The sequence below is a fragment of the Patagioenas fasciata genome, chromosome Z (genome assembly GCF_037038585.1).
Source record: "Patagioenas fasciata isolate bPatFas1 chromosome Z, bPatFas1.hap1, whole genome shotgun sequence".
NCBI classification, from domain to species: domain Eukaryota; kingdom Metazoa; phylum Chordata; class Aves; order Columbiformes; family Columbidae; genus Patagioenas; species Patagioenas fasciata.
Window position 1 is genome coordinate 69,440,069 of NC_092560.1, and position 20,312 is coordinate 69,460,380.

The 20,312-nt window shown below is 42.0% G+C and overlaps 1 protein-coding gene across 1 annotated transcript; it reads right to left on the reverse strand.

Moving 5' to 3' along the window:
* Nucleotides 1-10,804: 10,804 nt before the first annotated feature.
* Nucleotides 10,805-19,691, reverse strand: F2R (coagulation factor II thrombin receptor). The gene is made up of 2 exons (XM_065860712.2): nt 19,422-19,691; nt 10,805-12,254 (listed from the first exon to the last, which is right to left on the reverse strand). The coding sequence occupies exons 1-2, from the start codon at nt 19,507-19,509 to the stop codon at nt 11,059-11,061; spliced, it is 1,284 nt and encodes a 427-aa protein (XP_065716784.1). The 5' UTR covers nt 19,510-19,691; the 3' UTR covers nt 10,805-11,058.
* Nucleotides 19,692-20,312: the final 621 nt, after the last annotated feature.

The following is a 20,312-nucleotide window of genomic DNA, read 5'->3' on the forward strand; positions in this document are numbered from 1 at the left end:
TAAGCAATTAGACATTTCCGAAACAGCTGGACTCCAGACCAGGAATCAACACAGATAGAACAGGGGTGACTAAGCATTTATTAGAGGGAAAGGTTTTCATGGCTATTAACTTTGTTGTGTTACTATACTTGTGAGTGATATGTTTTCTGACTCATTAGGGCAACTGCCACTACACAATAGTCTGAGTAAACCACTTGTTTTGGAGGTGTTCTGAGTAAAACTATTAGAACCAATGAGTTCATGGATATTAGGCTAGAAGACGAAAGACAGAGTTGTGAATGTGGACTTGCTCCTACAGCATTTGAAGACAGGAGGTCTTAAGAAATTGCATTCCTGTATACATCCGGAACGCATGGTGAAAAAAAGGAAGAGGACCACCCGTGACCAGTGTATGGTGACAATCGAAGAGAGGCTCCTCTTCTGGAGAGGAGCCCTAAGGGCAGTCCTCTTCAGTTTAGACGTCTTGCTTGCTTACAGAAACTTCAGTGGGAAAGGGCTAAATAATTAAACCTCTCCCATCAGCAGAGGTGTGCTTGCTTTTTTTTCCCTTTCACCTTGACTATGGAGGGACTTTGTGTGCAGACAACTAAGCGGGACTCTGACTTGGGGAAAGAACTTCTAGGGTCTGTGCATTTCAGTAAGAGGTGAGTCTATTTGCAGTACCCATTGGGAAACATGCAAGAACTGCACTTCAGCACATGGTAAAAGCAGGGCAGACCTTCAGGAGGTAAAAGGCTCTGCAGTTCTGCCAAAGACTGGGGAAAAGAAGGGAAACTACCCTAAATGCAATAGTGAAAGCTAGTGAAACAGTGGCAATCTCATGGTTATTAATGATTACCATATCCTCTATTTAGATCAAAAGATACGTTTATTTTGTGAAGTCGTAGAGAGCGTTTCTCTACTGTCAGCTTTTCCCAGGCTTGTTTTTTTGTGGAGTCATGAAACAGTGACAAGAAGCGCAGCAAGAATAACGTGTGGAAGGAAGTAATCTGCAAAACAGCTTAGCATTTGGATGATTATGAAGTCATGCTTTCTACCTGGCAGTGAATTTTACAGTAGCTATTATGGAGTGAGCATTTCTGACACACTTGGCAATGCCGGTCTGTGCTGTGCTGAATCTCACTGAAATTGAAGGGTGTAACAACTTGCCTTTAATTAAAGAAACAGTGATACTTTATAGAACACTGGCTGCTACACTGTATATACAACCTGTGATGTTAAACCCAAGATATTTACAAAGTGCTTTGGTGGTGACTCCAACAGAAGCCTCAGCAACAAAGCCTAGAAAGCTTTTCTGGGTTGAACACCATCTACACAATATCAGGAGCTGTGAAAGGAGAAAGAGAGCTCTGCTGTTCTCCAGTTAATACCTTCAGACTTCATGTAATTAAAATTTTTAGTGCAATGAACAGAATTGCCACAGTAAACATCCAACTTCGTAATTTATACCGTTTCAGATGAACTACTTACAACATTCAGTAGAGTCTTACAATAAGCAGCAAATGTACTGTATGCTGAAAGTTGGTTATAAAACCAGGGCTGTGATATCAAACTGTCCTGGTCATAGTGCAAATCAGGCTGTCCTTACTATGGTCCAGTCAAAACATATTACAATTATAGTAGATTCTTGTCCAATACAACAAGCAAGAGTAAGAAACTCTCTAAGCAAATTCTGACACAACGGACAGCAATGCTATTTGTCCCTGGTTTTGTCCCAAAGCATTTATTTGATGAGTTTAAGGAGCTACCACCACCTGCAAGGACTCTTACACATGATATTTCAACTTTTCTTATGAAAGTGAGCTCCAGATGTTTTCCCATGTGATATTTGTTCCCAGTGAACTATATTGGAAGATCATCCTTAAAAATGTCATATTTTTGTTGCATGCCATCTCATTGCTGCAGAATGTAAATTGTGGTTTGCTAGCGAAGTGCTGGTTTTAGTCTGTGGGACTGGATGTCTTTATCAGTGTTGTTATGAAAAGTGATCAGCTCTGGTTATGGCTTGTAAAACATCCGGTTTCTATATTTGAGACAGGAATTCAGGAAATGCCTGCTTGATAGTACTGCTGTCACAGTTGCAGCAATTGTTTAAAATAAAACTCTGATAAGTGACTAGCACATGCACATATTCATACACATATACATGCTGGTCATGGAGAGGTCAGGGTGGGTTTCTGTCTTGCATATGCTCCAGAGTGGCTGCAGTTTGCGCATCAGCAGCATTTGGTAAGATTGCTCTGAGACCCCATGTGCCCACAAGTCTCCAGGCCAGCAGAGAGTCTGTTCCAGTTCACTAACCCAAGCATAATGCCACTCCTAGCTCCACTGTCCCACACCACTCATGTAGCTCCTCCTCATCTCCCATTGTAAGGTCTGATGCAGGTTGTTCATGTTGGGAGAGAAGTAAACCTGTGCTCTTTGTACATTCCTCACTCAGGAAGATGAAATGCTGATAGAAAGCTGGAGACAGATAGGCTCTTTTTGGGCACTGTGACCAAGAGAGGTCATTCCTCAGGCAAAGGGAAGTCCTAAATAGCCTATCCAAGGCCACTTACATTGGCAAAACCACACAATTTTAGGCAGAGGAAGCTCATTTGCTGTCTCATTAAGCTAAGTACTGCTTCCTCTCACCAAAGGTGGCTAAATCTTAATGAAGTCCTGTAAAACTCAAGAGCTGTGCCCTGTTTGTGGCTCAGACAAGGCTAGCACATGCTTATTAATGGGGGCAGCAAAAAAAGATCCTTGCCCTGCGTATGCTAGAGAAAGTCCAGGCTCAGTGTGTCCCAAGCACCCTCAGAGATGGTCTGTGCTTGACGCCAGAGGCTGGGCAAGCTCCTGAGCCCCAAAAAACCTGAGGCACAGGCTTGCTTGGAGCACACCCCAGAGCCTGTACATTGCTGCATGAGAGCCCAGGCTGTAGCAGAGAGTTTCAGTCACGGGGATTGAGGAAGGTGGCAGCTGCCTTCATCTTGCCTGCCCCTCCTCCTCCCCCTCAGTTTGGTTGTGCAACTGTGCTCATAAGATTTGGGCAGGTAGGCGACTGAAGGGTGGGGAGGGTCAGGACAGCTGAACCACAGCTGTAGAGGCACCTGCTGCTGCCCTGGCTGTCCTCAGTGAACTTGTCCCAAGCCTGAGCTTGGGAAGGTGATGCTAGGCTGGGTACGTGAAGCTCTCTATGTGGCTGCAATTGTCTGCCTGCTCTGCTGAGAAGCATCTCACTAGTTTTGCAAGAATAGGTTAGCCTTTCTTTAATGGTTTTGAAAATCATAACTACTGAAGAAAACTTAAAATGCCATTTAGTATCACTATCCAACCACTACAGGAAACTCTCTCCCTTGAGCCTCTTGGTTAAGTATGCAAAAGTGTAAAAGAAGACAATGTTAATATCTTTGTAGAGTTTCCGATATATTAATAAGAAAACTGTAACCCTCGTGTACGTGCAATGCTTCTACAGACAGTCTACCCCCAGTGTCAAAAATATCACTGAATGGAGAAGTGGCTTCTCCTTGATGCTGCTCTTTGCTCAGTTTGGTTTTTATATGCTAGTCCAGAAGGAGCAGGGAGGGAAAACAAACAAACCAACCAACTCAACCCCCCCAACAAAAAAAAAACACCCAAGCAAGTAAACACAACAACAAAACCACCCCAACAAACAAACTAACTAAACCACCACAACCAACATTTTATTTCATTAGAGTACAAACCAGAGATACTGAGATCAAGCAAAGATAAAATATTTTGTTCAAAATAGCAATAGGTCTTGATGACTGATTTTTGAGTTAGGAAACAGTTTCATTGCTTTAACTGAACATGTCAGCAGTAGGGCAGAGTCTGCTGCTCTACTAAGTTCAGAAACTAAGATAAGAAGCTATGAACCTGGAAAGCTACCAAGAATGGTTTATAGTTCCCCAAATGTTGGTTTGTTAGTTCGTTTGTTTTTGTTTGTTTGTTCCCCCCACCACCACAATGTATCAGTTGGGCTAATGAAAGATAATGCATTTTTTCATTGACTTGGACATAAAAACTGTGGTTATATTCTTTGCTGGCTAGACTTGCATGCACCTCCTGGAGTCAGCACAGGTGGAGACAAAAAGTGAAAATAAACAGAAAAAAATCTACAAGTGACACCGATACACAGGTTTATTCCTTATGTGACCTACAGGAATAGCACAGAAGAAAAATATTCTTGGAATTATTCTGAAGGAGAGGGATTTGTTAGCACCTGAACAGGCAGATAAAGCAATGTAAATGTTTGGGTAGTAAAGTTTTGTCCATGTCTCTCTCTATTCTTGCCCACTTGGGACTGAGTTCTCAGTACTGTGTGCTTTAGGCAGCTGTAAAGCTTCATCCGCACACAGGGACAGGCAGGAAAAGTTGTTTGTTGTAAAAGAGAAGATGAAAATCGCAAGAGTGACCATATAGAAAATAAACATTTAAATCAGTGTGTTAAGTTGTATTGAGTAAAGACTAACTAGTTGGCACTAGGACTCGTGTGATTTGAAAGTAGATCCCCAAGGCACCTTGATGTGTAAATGATGAGGAGGACTGTGCAGGATATTGTCTTGGACAAAAAACACTCGGTGTTCAGGCATGTTTCAGTAAACAGGACTTTATAGGAGGAGGTGGTAATGACAAAATGTACCCTCCAAAGCTGGATGCCTGTTTCCAGTTAAGTGCCATTCTTTGGGAAAGGAAGCAGACTCCTACAGGATGTGTTTTCCAGCACCATTCCCATCAGAGGTACCACTATATCCCTTTCCAGCAGGGTACACAAGGTCCAAGGGAGACTCCGCACGTGCTGGAGTATAAGATGAATAGATGGACTTCAGTGTCTGGTTTAAACGGTGTCACGGAGGCACCCCAAGGTTAGTTTAAGGGACAACAGGGTCCAAAACAACTTTTATTAAACCGGTGTTTCATAGGGTTTTAGCACTCTGAAAGTGACTTAAATACAGGTTCGGATACCAGTTGAGGAAAATTATTAAGAGGCAGCAACTAATACAACAGGCGGTCCACAGAGTGCATGCACATGGCTTCACCAAAACAATGCCGGAACCGTCTCTGAGTCCGGGAGGAGTACACACTTGCCTGAATATGGTGTGGGATTATTTTAAAGAGATACACGTACTCGTAGTGAGTATGGAAAGCGTACATTCGCGATTCTGCGAGGGTAAACTTATAATACACTCGCAATCCTGTGAGGGTTAATTTACTTACATGTGCAAATGTGGACGGAATACTACACGTGCTTATGTGGAAGCACGGGAGGAAAATACACTCGCGATTGTGTGAGGATTAATTTTACACGTGCTCATATTGAGCACGGAAAGTTACAGGTGCATATGTGCATGGAAAGTATAAATACACTCGCAATCCTGCGAGAAGTTTTACTCACACCTGTGGTGGCAAGGCAAGCGGAGTCTCCATCCTGGGGGGGCTCTCGGCAGCAGCATCTCGCTCGTGCTCTGAGAGACCCGCGACAATGGGCGGAGTCTCGACAAGAGTCCTGTTTTTTTATTGGCTGATCAGATCTGACTGTAGGCATTCCAGAAGCTTCTCTGCACCCTGACCCTGGCTGTAAGGTGCCCCTGAAGCCTCCAAACATCCCCCACACTGGCCGCAGATGCCCAGCGGCTCACTGGTGCCTCTGTACTCCCTTCTCCTAATGGCCCTGGCCAGGGTGCTCTGGGGCCAAACAAAAGAAGCTCTCAGCCTCAAACATCAGAGAGAGAGGGAGATGTGCCTACTCCTTCCAAGGGGAGAGAGAGGGTTTGCATCCTGCCACAAATGGGTTGGAAAGATTTGGCTTTAGGATCCTAACCTGCTTCCTGTATTGCTGGGGGTGATGGCTCTTTCCTGTTTATAAGCCAATACATTTAATTTTTTAAACATACATCTTAAAGAAAAAAAAAAAAGAACATTATAAGGAGCCAATAGTGATAAAATATTTGTAGATAATCTGGCTCTGAAAGTCTATTCAATTATTTTCCTTTTGTCTGTTCAGGCTTCTGAGGGAAGCAGCAGTGTCCTGCCTGCTGTCTCTAGCTGCGTCAGACAGAGAACCATGGCAAGCCTCTGTGAGCAGGCTGCGAGCCCCACAGGAGAAGTTGGGACAGCTCTGTGCCCAACCCCGTGACACCACTTTTGCTGCTGCCTGGACACATGCTGCCCCATCCACAACCATGAAAAAACACATGTGAGAACTTCCCAAGGATTGCTGCCTCCAGTATGTAATAGTGCAGCACAAAAATCCTCCAAAGACTCCAGATTCCTAACACAAAACCCAAAACTGATCAAACAAAGGCAAGGGCAGTGACTTTTCCAGGCTTAACCGTCATTCATTTTTATTTAGATGAGGGACTGTGAGTCGACTTAATCAGCTCTGACTTTGATGGAGTTATGCCACTGTTTGCAATGTGCTTGAGCTTAGTGCCATGCTTTAAATATCAGGCCTTGCTTTTGAGGAGAAAGGCTTGTTTGAGGTGCTACAAGCACCACTATTATAAGTCTAGGAGAACAAAGATAAGAAAAATTATTCTCCAAAACTTCGCTGAACCTTTCTACAGGTTCTGTTTAAAATAAAGTCACTCACATTTCCCACACAATTCCAACAGTTTTTCACCTTTCTAAATTGACATGTTTGTTTAGAGGGCTGATCAGTATTTTGCAGTTCAGTGTTATGTTCAGATCTGGTTCCTAATGGTCTTTTCCCCAACAAGCCAAATTACAACACCATACCTAGCTATTTTAATGCTCTCTAGTGTTGATTTAGATTATAGCATGTTATTTGTTCAGCTTCTTCAGCTGTATTAGCTATCATAAAACCATTTCTACAGTACTTGCAAAATGCTATGAAAAAGCACTTATGTGGGTCATTAATTTTAAATGTGTAAGAGTTCTCATTCATTTTTTAATTTGATCAGCATCGTGTAAGATCAAACTGTGATCAGATCAAAAAAGATGAAAATAATCAATAAAAAAGGGCCTTACCCAGGAACTTATTTAAATATTGCAGCTGGTATATCAGGCCCTCCCCCAGCTCTTGGAGGGCTTTGGTGCAAAGCCATACCTGATAGTCTAGTAGCTGGCTTGTACTCTGTTTCCATTTCTGGATTCCACCTCCAGTAGAGATGTTTGCCTGATGTAAAACATCATGAACACACTTTGCAGCCATGCTCACATTTCTGGCTAGGATTCAAGTAAATGGGGAAACAGGGCTAATAGCCAGCAGATCAAACTTTGCAGCCAGGCTGTATGGAGCAGGTTGTAAGGGAGACGCAGGCTTGGCATTAACTGATAAAATGCTTCTAGTGCGAATGTACCAATCCCTGTAAAATTTTTGCCATGCTAAATTAAGCAAACCTTCCCCTGTGCAGTAAGTTATATCCGTGACAGCTGCTCTATGAGTTGTTTTGCCAACAGAAACCATGCTGATTACAATTCTTGCCCCTGTCAGTATTGCCACAACATGAAGCTGGCATATCTGGAGCATTAGTAAGGTTTCTTACACATATTTAGTGCCTGACACCTCCTCATCTCCAAATGTTATTTGGCACAAATTTGTTAGCCTACTTCATACAGAAAATGACGCAGCCGAACCCAGACATTGTGAAAAAAAGAAGAAAGAATGAGGAGGAGAAAGTAGGGGTGAAACAGCATGTAACATCAATGGGTTTCATTTATTTTGGTCAGATTTTCTCTCCTTCTCTTCCACAGGAAGCACGTTGATCACTTTCTGTCTCAGCTAGCAGTGCATGGGTGCATCAAGCATGAAGAAATGGTTAGCTTTTCCTGTTACCTTAAGCGTGTCAGTCTAAATTGTGGTACTTTTCTGGTTCCATTTCCTCAAATGGCTACACATTGCAGTCTGCTGCATGGCCATGCTCAGCAGTTATAACCCTGTTTTGCAAACGCTGTTTGCAACTGAGGTTGGCTCCATAAACTGCTACTGCTTGAGCAGGCCCTGCCCTTTTTCATGCCATAAAATACAGCAGCAAAAGCAGATGCTGAGAACTGTAGCATGTTCCAAGTAACCAGTTGCACAGAAATGCCAAATTTAGTGAGAGCTAAGCTGTAGTTGCCTTGATATGAGATTCCTTCAGTCATGTAGCAGTTTGCTTATTTTTGTAATCTGATCAACAAAATTCAAACAGAAAGTAGAGGTTGTGGCACTAGCTGTGGGAGCTTAAAAGAAGAAATAACTGTAATGCTTCATTTGCTATGAAAAAGTGATATTTGCTGTATGTTTTAGCAAATAGTATGATGTGTGGCAATTGACTTATTAATCACCTCTCTGTATGTAGCAGAAATATGAATTTACTGAGTGCCAAGAAGCTTGCTAGAAACACAGAGCACCAATAAGAGTAGGATGCCTATGCATGCATCATTGAATGGTTTGGGTTGGAAGGGACCTCCATCTAATCCAGCCCCCGCTGCAATGACCACAGACACCTTCCACTAGATCAGGTTGCTCAAAGCCTCATCCAGCCTGGCCTTGACCACTTCAGAGGATGGGGGCATCCACAACCTCTCTGGGCAACCTATTCCAGTGCCTCATCACCTTCTTCCTTGTATCTAGTCTGAATCCTCCCCTTTTACCCCTTGTCCTGTCACTGCAGGCCCTGGTAAAAAGTCCCCCTCTGTCTTCTTATAGGCCTCTTTTAAGTACTGAAAGCCCACAGTAAGGTCTCCTCAGCTCCTCCTTCTCTCCAGCCTGAACAACCCTCAACTCTCTCAGCCTGTCCTCACAGCAGAGCTGTTCCAGCCCTCTCATTTTTGTGGCCTCCTCTGGCCCTTCTCCAGCAGGTCCATGTCTTTCCTGTACTGAGGGCTCCAGAGCTGGACACAGGACTTCAGGTGGGGTCTCACCAGCATGGAGCAGAGGGGCAGAATCACCTCCCTCAACCTGCTGGCCATGCTCCTTTTGACGCAGCCGAAGATACTGTTGCCTTCTTGGCTGCAACCACACATTGCTGGCTCATGTCCAGCTTTTCACCCACCAGTACCCCCAAGTCCTTCTCTGCAGGGCTGCCCTCAAACCCTTGATTCACCAGCCTGTAGTGATACCAGTGGTTTCCCCAAACCAGGTGGAGGACCTGGCACAGTATCATGAGCAAGCCCAACTTCAGCAGTGTGCATGGCAGAGCTGGGATACTGGTTTACAAATGTGCCAAAAATCTTTACTAGTTGTACTTATTCAGGATATTTGTTGATCCTCTTAGCTATGAGGATGAACAGTTGCTTTCAGCCCTCTCATTTTTTCATACTACAAGGCAGGAAGAAGCAGCTCCTTTGCAAATGTTCTGGAGCACACAGCAGTTACAAGGAAAACCACCCAACCACAGAGCAAAAGTAAGTAAATAATCACTATGATTGTGAGCTGTCTTCCACGTACGCTTTCTTCCCTCCTAGCATGTGATACTGTCTCTTGCAAAGCAGACTAGATGGTCTCTTTTTGGCTACCTAAAAATAAACCACTGTTGCAAAATAAAAATATCACGACATTTAAACAAATCCTAACTATGTAATAGATCTAAAAAGCAGTACTCCAGCCTGTAACTACAGGAAGGACAGAAGGAATTTTTTTTCTGCCAGCAAGAAACAGATGTTCATAGTTACAAGATGCATTTGTGTTTTGCTGAAAACTAAAACCACCCCTAACAGGATATTAAAAAAGATGAGAATGTAACTAAGTCTCATAGGTATTTGTGGGGTTTTAGCCTTGCAACTACATGTACATACATTGTTTTAGTACTCATGTACTTAGAAAGCGGCAAATAGTTGAGAACAAAAAATCTATAGAGGCCCTGGTAATGCAATACTTAATTATGCTTAAGTCTGTTAAGGAACAGAAACAAAACAAGAAGACATCATGATCAGAATTTTATGTAACACTATATGCAGAAAGATTCGGTTTCTTATCACTTGTGCTGGACTGAAGACAACTTTTACTCATTGCTGTACTTCTCAGCAGACTCCTACGGCAAACCGTACATTAACCAAATTCCTACTTAATTTCCATTTTTGTGTACAGTCCTGTTACCTACACGCTTGTTTCTAAAACTGAACTGCTGTTATTTGGCTTGTAGTAAAAGAACGCTACACAGAATAAAGTTAGTTATTGGGCTCTATACCACACCATCAGACAAAATGTAAAATATAAAAAAATATGCTGACTTGGCAGGGAAAAGGGACATTCACAAGTCCTAAACGTACGCAAAGATCAATCACCTGCACGAAAGCACATGTTTGCAAATTGTGTAACAAGGTGATGAATACAGCTTTTTTGGTATATTTTCTGGAGTGCCATCCAACATTGAATTCTTGTAAAATAAAATTTCCCAATTTTTCATGCACTTAATTGTGAAAAATACCACAGTCCTAACCAAGACATCTAGTGTACAATAATGGTAGGAACACCAAAAGAAAAGCTAGTTCTGGCTGCTGAGAATTCTCTCTCCTGACACATTACGCCAATCAATAGCTGGTTTTCAGTTGCTCACATTCCTAAAACCATACAGAATGTTTTGAAGTGGAGTATAGAAAAATGTGAAATAAACAGTTTTGGTGTCCCAGATGCAAAATAACACTATGAAAATGAAGTTTACAGGTAATTCTAGAAACAATGACAATTAAGGAAAAAAAAAAAAAAGCCTGGAAAGATATTTTCACTTTCTTCAGGAAGTACTGGATAGAATGAGTGGTTCCATAAGTAAGTATATCATCAACCTGAGACAGTTCAAAATACTAAAATGGGATTTCATAAAACCCCTGCAATCAACTGAACTAACAATGCAAAGGATTTGTCTGAAAAAATGAGTTTATTTGAAAAACATTCAACAGCTATTATTAAGAAATTACTTATCCCCTCTATGTTTACGTATTTAAATATACTATATATATACATATACAGAGTTATAATTTGAATTGTGCATTACTATAATGAATCCATAGAACTATGTACTGTAAAAGAACTTGCTTTAAGGTTTTGCATTTCTTGGAGATAATACAGTGTTTTTTTCTGCCTGAAATTAAGCATACGTAAGACATGTTATCTCAATGCATTGCTAGTAATTTCCTGTAGACACTGTTATTCACAGTAGTAGAACATGTACCCCTTCTACTAGTAGTGGACATTGACTGGCCACTGCTGTTACTACTGTTAGGATCAAAAGTCTTTTTACAGTTGAAGAGACTGAAAAGTTGTCTCTGGTACTGAGAAGAAGCATAGTAGTAAATGAAGGGGTCAATACAACAGCTAAAGCTACTGATACAAACACAGAGTAGGTAGGCAAAATAGAGATACTCTAAGCTATTGTCGTAAGAAAAATTGATATAATGAGTTAATAGGAGGACATTTGTTGGTCCAAAGCAAATAACAAAAACAGTAAAAACAGCCACACACAAGAGCAAGGCACGTGTCTTCTTATTTTGTTTTGCAACAATGGTAGAAGAACTGAGACATCGAATGATACACACATAACAGACAGTAGAAATTATAAATGGTACTACAAAAAACACAGAAGAGAAGATGGAGAAGAAGTGGAGGTAATAGCCATGAAGTTCAGATTCTCTTAGCACATCGTGGCAAGTAGTTATATTTAACTTGGGTATTTCCATCGTTTGCTCTCTGATGAGAAAAGGTATAACCCCAGATATTGCCACAAGCCATATGATGAAACATATCAGTGAGGCACGGGTTAATGTACGCCACCCAAGAGACTGCATGGGATACACCACTGCTAAGAAGCGATCAAAGCTTATGCTTGTCATAAGCATTATTGAACAGTACATGTTACAGTAAAAGGCAGCAGTGATGAAACGGCACATGTGAGGTCCAAAAATCCAGTCATTTCCAGAAAAGTGATAAGCTATCTTAAAAGGAAGGACGCTTACAAACAGGACATCCGCAAGGGCCAAATTGAGCATGTATACCACAGCTGGTTTTTCAATTTTCATTTTTTTCAGAAACACAAGTATTGCTGTGATGTTCAAAGGCAGACTCAGCACAAAGACTAAGGTGTAAACTGAAGGAACAAAACGTGTTAGCCATGGACTCGTTAGGTATCTTGCTGTTTGCACTGACACTGTTCGTTGCTCACGTTGAAACAATCCAGTCCGATTGGTGGCTCCTGATCCAACTTCCAAGTAATTTTCAGTATCACCTTCAGTAGGTATAAGGTCATCCTGGTCACTTAAAGAAGAGATTAAAAAACTTCTGATCCGTGGTAAGCTGCCATTATATGGGGAGGCTGAAAAATAAGAAAATAGTAAGATTAGTGAGTAAATACTTATGTGGTATGGGGAGTGAAAACATCTTTCAGGAAGGAAAGCTAAGATCATATTAGCAACACAAAATAATAAGGTCCATTCCTGATTCAAAGTGCAGACTCCCCACAGATGTTAGTCCAGCCCTTTTTATTTCAGCTCTTGTTACAAGTTCAGGTAAGATGTCCTCCTTGGTCTCCTATCTCTTAGCTTGGAAGCCTGTTATGGTAGTGACTCCATGGGTAGGGACCCAATCTCATTGATGTGATCTTTGGGTTACTTTAACACAAATATAACAGTAAATTTGCCACCCTGAAACTGTCTTTGCTAGACCCTTTACACAGTTTGTAAGAAATGAGGTACTGGGATAAATACTAGCATTCATATACAAAATTCCCATTAGCAGTATTCATCACCAAAATAACAAAAAGTTAAAGTGCAACTCAAACATCAAGTTACCAAAATATTTCTGTGTATTCTGGGGATATCTTAACACAATGGCCTCATCAAGAAAGATGGCAGCAGCCTGCATGCAGTTTTCAAGGCAGATGTGGATCAACCTTTTGCTTGTGTCAGACAGGTAGTCACACATTGTGCTGAAACACTTGCCCAGATCTACTTATCCCACCCCACAGTGTGCATCACTGAGGACAGCATGTGTCCAGTGTGCCCTCAAGGCACTTCTGAAGACTGCCAGTACTGTTCCTCATACAGCAAGGTCTTCTCCAGCATGGTTCAGTGGCTATGACTGAGAAGTGTCAGGACAAGAGTTTCTTTGCTTTTTGAATGTAGACAGAATGAGTTAGGAATTTAGCATGATAAAGTGTTGAATGTGTGTTATAAGTTTATTTAGGTAAGGAAAACTAAAAACAAGCTGAAAAGAAAACAACAACCAAACAACCAAAAACAAAACAAAACAACCAACAAAAAAACCCTCAATAACAGCAAAAATTCCAAACTATCAAAACATCTACTTTAGACAGTATTTAAAAAAATTGTTTGTATGGAGACTTATTTTGGAAGACTGTAGTTTTCAGCTTCGGCTTAATCTAGTTAGGCGTAGGATAATTCAAACACGTTATGGGCAGACAGAAGTAAGAGATAAACTTCAGTATCATTCATCTGCTCAGTTGTGCAACTGATGCTTTGTTGAATCCTAGACAACTGAAATAAAAAATGAAGGTGTGTTAGCTTAAATCAGTGAGCTGAAAGTACAGAGGCATGATTCATCCATCTAAGATGCTACTCGTTAGAAGCAATTATTTGTTCTACAGTAATTCAAACCATTCTTTTATGCAGATAAGAACAAAAGCACCCGAAGGAGGCAGATGGCAAAGAGGGGAGTGGCTGCAGCTTTAAGCAGGGAGTTACCTTCCTTTGTGCTGTGGGAGAAGGGCTCTGCCCAGCTTGAATTTTGGTGAAATTCAGCCTTGAATGTGGGGGCAGATAAGAGGAGTGGTATGGAATTTTGGGGATTTTTTTAAAGATGCTCTGCCGTATGCATCACACTGGGTCACAGCAGCATTCTGGGGGCAGAGGAACAAAAGAGGGAAGTGTTTGAGATAATGGTTTTCATATGCAAAGTGACTAGATTGCAACCTCTGCAGTCCAGAAAAAAGATTGTGGATGAGAATTTCAGCCTAGGAGCTTGTTGCATAGACTGCAGTAGGAACAATTTAGTACTTTTACCAAAACACAAATACACAGAAGTATGTGAGATTCATTGTTTGCACAGAAGGGCACTAAATTTGTACAAGAGTCTATTCTGGTGTCTGAAAGTGAATACTAAAGGCAAAACTATCCTTAATCTGTAATCTTACTTTAAATATTTAGGCCAGGCAGTCAGATGGCTCAAGGAATCAGTTCCTCATTCAGCATTTCAGCTGCAGCACAAGTTATATGTGACCCCTAACTTCAGCATGTGGCCAATACCAAATTGTTAGGTGATTTCCAGTACTTAAGGATCATGGCAACAGAAATCTGTCACAACTGATATAATCGGTATTCATCTCTTTTGGGAGGATTGTAATTATACCTGAATGAAAACAACCTAATTTCTCATGCCCAGAGGCTTGTCTCTATGACAGACATCAGTAATAATGATAAAAATCAATATCTCTGGTATCTGCAGTACATACAAGTTTTATAATTCAAGACCTTAAATGCAGTGAATATATATTTCTTCCACTGACACATCTAAACCAGAAAATTTCTGAAACAGAAGACAATGATCATAGTACCTGAAGGTCTACATCTCCTTAGCGGCTTCTCCACACCAAAGAACAGTATAGAGAACCAATGAAGAAGTGACACTGTTTTCATGTGAAGATGGCATGCTTCTGGGGAGCACAGATACAGATGGACTTGTTGAGAGGCATGGTGAACCCGTGTCTGGAGTCAGGAACTGTACTACTAAGATGACCTCTGCATATGTGGTAACTGAGGTGCTTCCAGCAAGCACCTCCCTCATCCCAGTATCCCTGACCTTTGAAGGCTATACCTGCACCTGAGCTAGCAGTTCTGCAGAGCCTCACTTTTTGAGGACTATGAGCAAACCAGTCAGAGTCACTGACCCTTAATAGGTCAGGTTATGTTACCACTTAATGTGGAAGCTGTAGGTGGTAACCTGACCAATTTCTCATCAGTGACTCCTAACCTAGAACAGTGTGAAAATTTGCTAAAGGAAAAAAACAATGATTGGGCTGGTTACCTTTTATCAACTACTGACCTTCGTCTCAGCTACTGCTTATAGTTATTTTAACATTGCTAATGATTTTAATCCCATCCTCAGTTTTTGGAGCTAACTTAAAACTTTCTTAGGTGAAAGGATTTAGAACCTGCGTTTCTCCATTATCAAACTTTCATAAAAGTAGAATCCCATTACAATAATTCAGGACATAAACATTTCATAAATAATTTTATCTTAGTTATAATTCTCTGGAATAATACTTCAGCTTGGCAGAAACTATGAGTTCTTTGTTTAAGCAAAGACTTCCTACGGTCAGAGTTGAACTCAACCTTGATGCTGTTAACAACATCTCCATGCTGTGTCCTGTGCTCAGTCCATGTCTCCATTGTGAATTTAGATGACATGAGGTACCACTTGAAAGACAGCTCTACGGAAAAATGCAATGAGACATCAAACTCGCTATTTCTTTGCCACTTGGTAATAGAGAGTGAGAATTTAAACTTTTGTGATGAAATTAATTTTAATTTAAAAGAATGGTAGCTACATATCAGTTATTTTCCTTTGCAAAGCTGCTTGTACATTTGTATGACACAGTGTCTGTGTATTATTAGAAAAAACAATAGTGAACTTCATGCTTTCTGAAACAGAAAGGAAGACAGTTACTGCCCTGAGGTTCTGGATTCCTTTTGTGTCAATGTTTATTTGAAAAAGCCAATGATTTATACACAGAAGGGAAGAGGATGAATTGATGCCATCTTATTTCAAAAGATCTTCATGAACCTTGACAATAAACATAAAGGTCAGCAATGGGAAACAGGCATACCTATAAACTGGCATAGTACAAGACAGCGAACGCAGTAGCTCTAAAAAAAAACAAACCAAACCAAACCAACCAAACCAGACCAAACCTAAACTAACCTAAACTACTCTTATATAGCTGCAGCTATACCAGAATCTGTCAGGTGTTCCTTTCTTGCTGTTTTAAAGCCGCAGATATAATTTGTCTAAAACATATTTCACTACAGCTTAAGTAATTTTTAATAATACAAATAATCTGTTTGGAAGACAGTGGTAAAGCTTGTATAATGATCCTAAGTGTTCAGTCATCTTATTTTTGCTAGGTTTTGATTCAGTTCTTTTGGAAGAGGTCAAATCTGGTGGATTACTATTTTTATGACTAATAACTCTTTGCATTGCTGATATAACTGAGTTAACAGCTGTATCAAAGTACTTGTAAAATATAAATAGGTATGAAAGAACAGAACTAAAAAACAAAGAGAGGGATAAAACATTGAGGGGGTTTTATTGTCATGGTGTGCAGTCAGGACACTAAACAATATACATACAGTCTTTGCTTCCAATAAGGACTTTGAAGAGCAAAAATTACATAGAATCAGCACGACACTTGAATTGCCTGAAGTTTTCTTTTACTGCCTATGGTCTTTGCACTGATTCTCCAACAAGGACACAGAGAACTTACGTAACTTTGGGATTGTTTGATTTTAACAATCTGTATTGTGCTGTTTTCCATCAAGTACTACATATTGCTGGTCTCACGATCAGAATATGCATATTCTGCTTAACCTGAAAGACACTGTGTTGTGTTGTTTTTTCCCACGGAGCTATCTTATCATTTCCTTTCATGTCTACTTTAATATGCAACGGGCTACTGCACATACAGATCTGTGAAAGGAGAAGTAGAGAGCAAAAAAATTTAATAGCTTTAACCATTATTAAAAAGCACTCTTGAGCTCCAGAAGAAAATTTTCAAATATTTCTCTACACCCATAAATCTGGACAGGATGTTATAAAACAGCAATGTTTATGTACCAAGGGACATCTTTGGGGGGTGGAAAATCAAAGAATACGCTCAAACCAATTAAATATGTTCTCTATATGCTGCTACACAACAATTAATACTGATTTCTGGGCATTTCTGATGAGAGCTGTGCCCGTATCTATTGTTTGTAACAAAAAGTTGGTTTCTCTTATCTCCCCTTTGTATAACCCACAGAGATCAGCATCTAGGATCTTAATCACTCAGTGGCCCATAAATTAGGAACTCACAGGCAGAACGTGAAGGGTACACCAGATCCGTTTATAAACAAGGTAAGACACAATCTTTCAGGACAGATGACAGATTACTTGCTTTTGTAAAAATAAACACCATATTGTCTTAAAAAAAAAATCTTTGTTAGCCCACATGTCCATTTATACAGAATTCATTATTGTGCTACACGAATGATGTAGTAACAAGTTGAACACATTTTCTTAACACATTGTCTTCTTGCAGATGTCTGCTACTTTTTGCCTTCCTTTCCCAATGTCTTACACCACAGGTGCCGCATTCAAGCAATGATAAAATCTCTCTATCTCGCTATCAGTGTCCCAATGCAGGAAAGTCCAGGGAGGTTCAGATCTCAGCCAGCCACCTCCACAGCACCTGCCTGGCTAATCTGCAAGCACTTAGCACCAACCCACTGCTAAGCTATTGCTTTTTCACCTGCCCACAGGACCAGCACGGGTCAGTAAATGTGGTAACTGTAGATACTGAGGCACCAGGGGTAAAGCAAGGGAGAAGGTGCAGGTGCAAAGGTAGAGCAGACCTGGCAATACTACAGCGCATGGGCGTTGGGAATTAAGTACGTTGTGGTGGAAACGGGGAAGGTTATCCAGGACACTGGGGAAATTATTAGAGTAGGAGTGAGCACAGGGAGAGCAGAAGACATGTTCAGAAGGCCAGGTTTTATTAGTTCTACAACACATGAACTCAATTGTTTTGAAGTTTTCTTTTTTTCCTATTGATGTAATACAGTAACTATTGCAACCATTATTTCCTAAGGAAACAGCAAGTAAACAGTGTAATTCAGGGTGCTCTTTAATGAGTACTGTAATGGCAAAAGGCAGGAAAACAAGTTTGAATGTTTCCATAACTGGAAGAATAGCACCCAACAGACTAATCCTTTTTTCTACAACTAACATATACAGTTTTACATTTTTTTTTTTATAAGGACATTTTCCTTAGACTTCCAGTAGGAACATTATTGTAATCTCGTCATTCCCACTTGTCCTTGTGCCAAAAAGTTGTTTAGTTAAAATAATTTGCCCTCTCTCACACTTCTATCTCAGCATAACTACAAAAACTAGCTCTGTCCCCTCTCAGACTTCAGTTTAGTAGTCAAAGTATGCCACACTCTGAAATTTCTCCTTAGCTGTTCCTCTAATCAGCCCTTTTCGGTATGTAGAGCTTGAACCGAGTCTTCCCAGCATGCATCTCATGGGGTTATTTGTACAGCAGCACTAAGCCCACTGTGCGATTGAAATGTTGAACTGAAGTTTACAGAAAAAAATGCTGCTAATCTCTAAATGCATATTCTTGCCCTTCGTATTGCTGTACAGCTACCAGAAACTGGGAGGTTTACATGAACGTACGTTTTCTCTTACCTTCCCTCAGCAGCTGCACAGTCAGACAAGCTCTGAGCTAGTCGGATCCACTGTTTCAGCAGTCACAACACTGAAGTTGCTTTTTCTGATTGAATAACCAAGAAGGTTATCTATTTGGGGTGGATATTTTCAACTATTTCGTGCTGATGGATCTTCCAAACTTCGTGTTTCGTACAAATTTGCTGGCAGTTTTATCTTCTTAAGCTGTTAATGAACAGCAATGCCAGTTTTTAAACAAGTCCACCAGCACGTTCTGCCAGCCTGGTCACTTCTTTCCGTCATAACATGCTATTGCCCAACTACCTCCTTAGCCATGGGTCAACTGTAAACCATTCTTCACCATCAATAACCTTACCTGTGTCATGGAATCATTTCAGTTGGAAGAGATGCTCAGGATCATTGAGTCCAACCATAACCTAACTCCAGCACTAAAGCACATCCTTAAGAACCTTGTGTAAATGCCTTTTAAACACCTCCAGGGATGGTGACTCCACCACTTTCCTGGGCAGCCTGTTCAAACGCCTGTCATTGTGTCTTTCTCAGACCCATATAGTTCAGACATATGACATTTCCTTTATTCAGAAAAATAGTTCTCAAAAAGTATCTGATGTTGCTTTACCTAGGCTAACTTCATGTTTTAGCTTGTTCTCTTCCTGCTGTGAGAACAAACCTAGAGCTGTTTCACAATGCCAAAGAAAACTCGATCCTAAGATCCAATTAAAGCTTCGAAGCTGGAGATTCTTGACGTGCCGACCAACGACCCTGTGGCTAACGCATACTTGATTTTCCCCTGCCAAGGCGCAATGGCTCCGACCCCGCTACCAAGGCAAACGGCGGGGCCGCCGCCCGCAGCTCGCCGGACGGCCGGGGTCCCCACTCGGCTCCCGCCGAGCCGCCCGGCCGGCGCGTCCCGGGGGACCCTAGCTGGGACGGCAGCCCTCAGGCCCGACAGGGCCAGGGAGCCCTTCCCCTCCCGTCCCCAGCAGCTCCCCTATGCGGGACGGGGGCGGCGACTCACCGACACGGGCGGCGGCGGCGGGCGGCGGGCGCGGGCAGCCGAGTAGCGCCAAGGCGTAGAGCAGCGTGGGCAGCGGCCCCGGCCCCATCGCCGCCGCGCCGGCGGGGAGCTCCCTTCGCCCGTCCGTCCGGCCAGCACAGCGGAACGGGAGTGCAGGCGAGGGGCGGCGGCCAGAGGCTGAGGAAGGGCCGCCCCGGGGCCGCCGAGGCTTCCTCAGGCGGTAGGGGAGGCGGGGGCGCCATCCTGCCGCGCCCCCCGGCGGAAGGGGGGCAGACCCCGCCGCCCCCGCAGCACAACCGCCCGGCCAGCGGCTCCCACGCTGCGGAAGCGGCAGCAGAGAGAGACGGGACCCAGCTGAGAAACGGGAAAGGGTCGTGGGGGCGGCCAGGGTGGGAAGCCAGGAGGGGCAGAACAAAGGGTTAGTGCTAAATTTGCCAGATTTTGTTTGTGCAATCTAAATTGCTAATGCCCCACAGGAGCACAGTTACAAGGCCAGTTGAAGTACGTGCGTTGTTCGTAAGTGAAAGATCACACTCATTCAGAAAAGCTCCTTAATACCTAGATCTGCGTTGTACAAAGGAGACAACATCAAGCTGCTTGTGTTGCATGGGTTCAGTAAGCTGACTGCTGTACAAATACGGGACAATTCATCACGCAGATTTGCAATCCTCATGTTGGAAGCGGTGCCACCCTGGAACTCCAGTGGCATGTGTCATCTTGGACAAGAAAGCATGTTCTGTCCTTCAGAGCTGGTCATGATTCAAGAGGTGGTTGAAGCAAAATGTATATGAAAGCTATAGATGAAAATATTTCAGTAACTTTGCAGCTATTATTTAGGCTCTTTTCTTTGAAAGTATTTCTTTCTCTGGTAGTTTGAGTGCTTTGAATTCC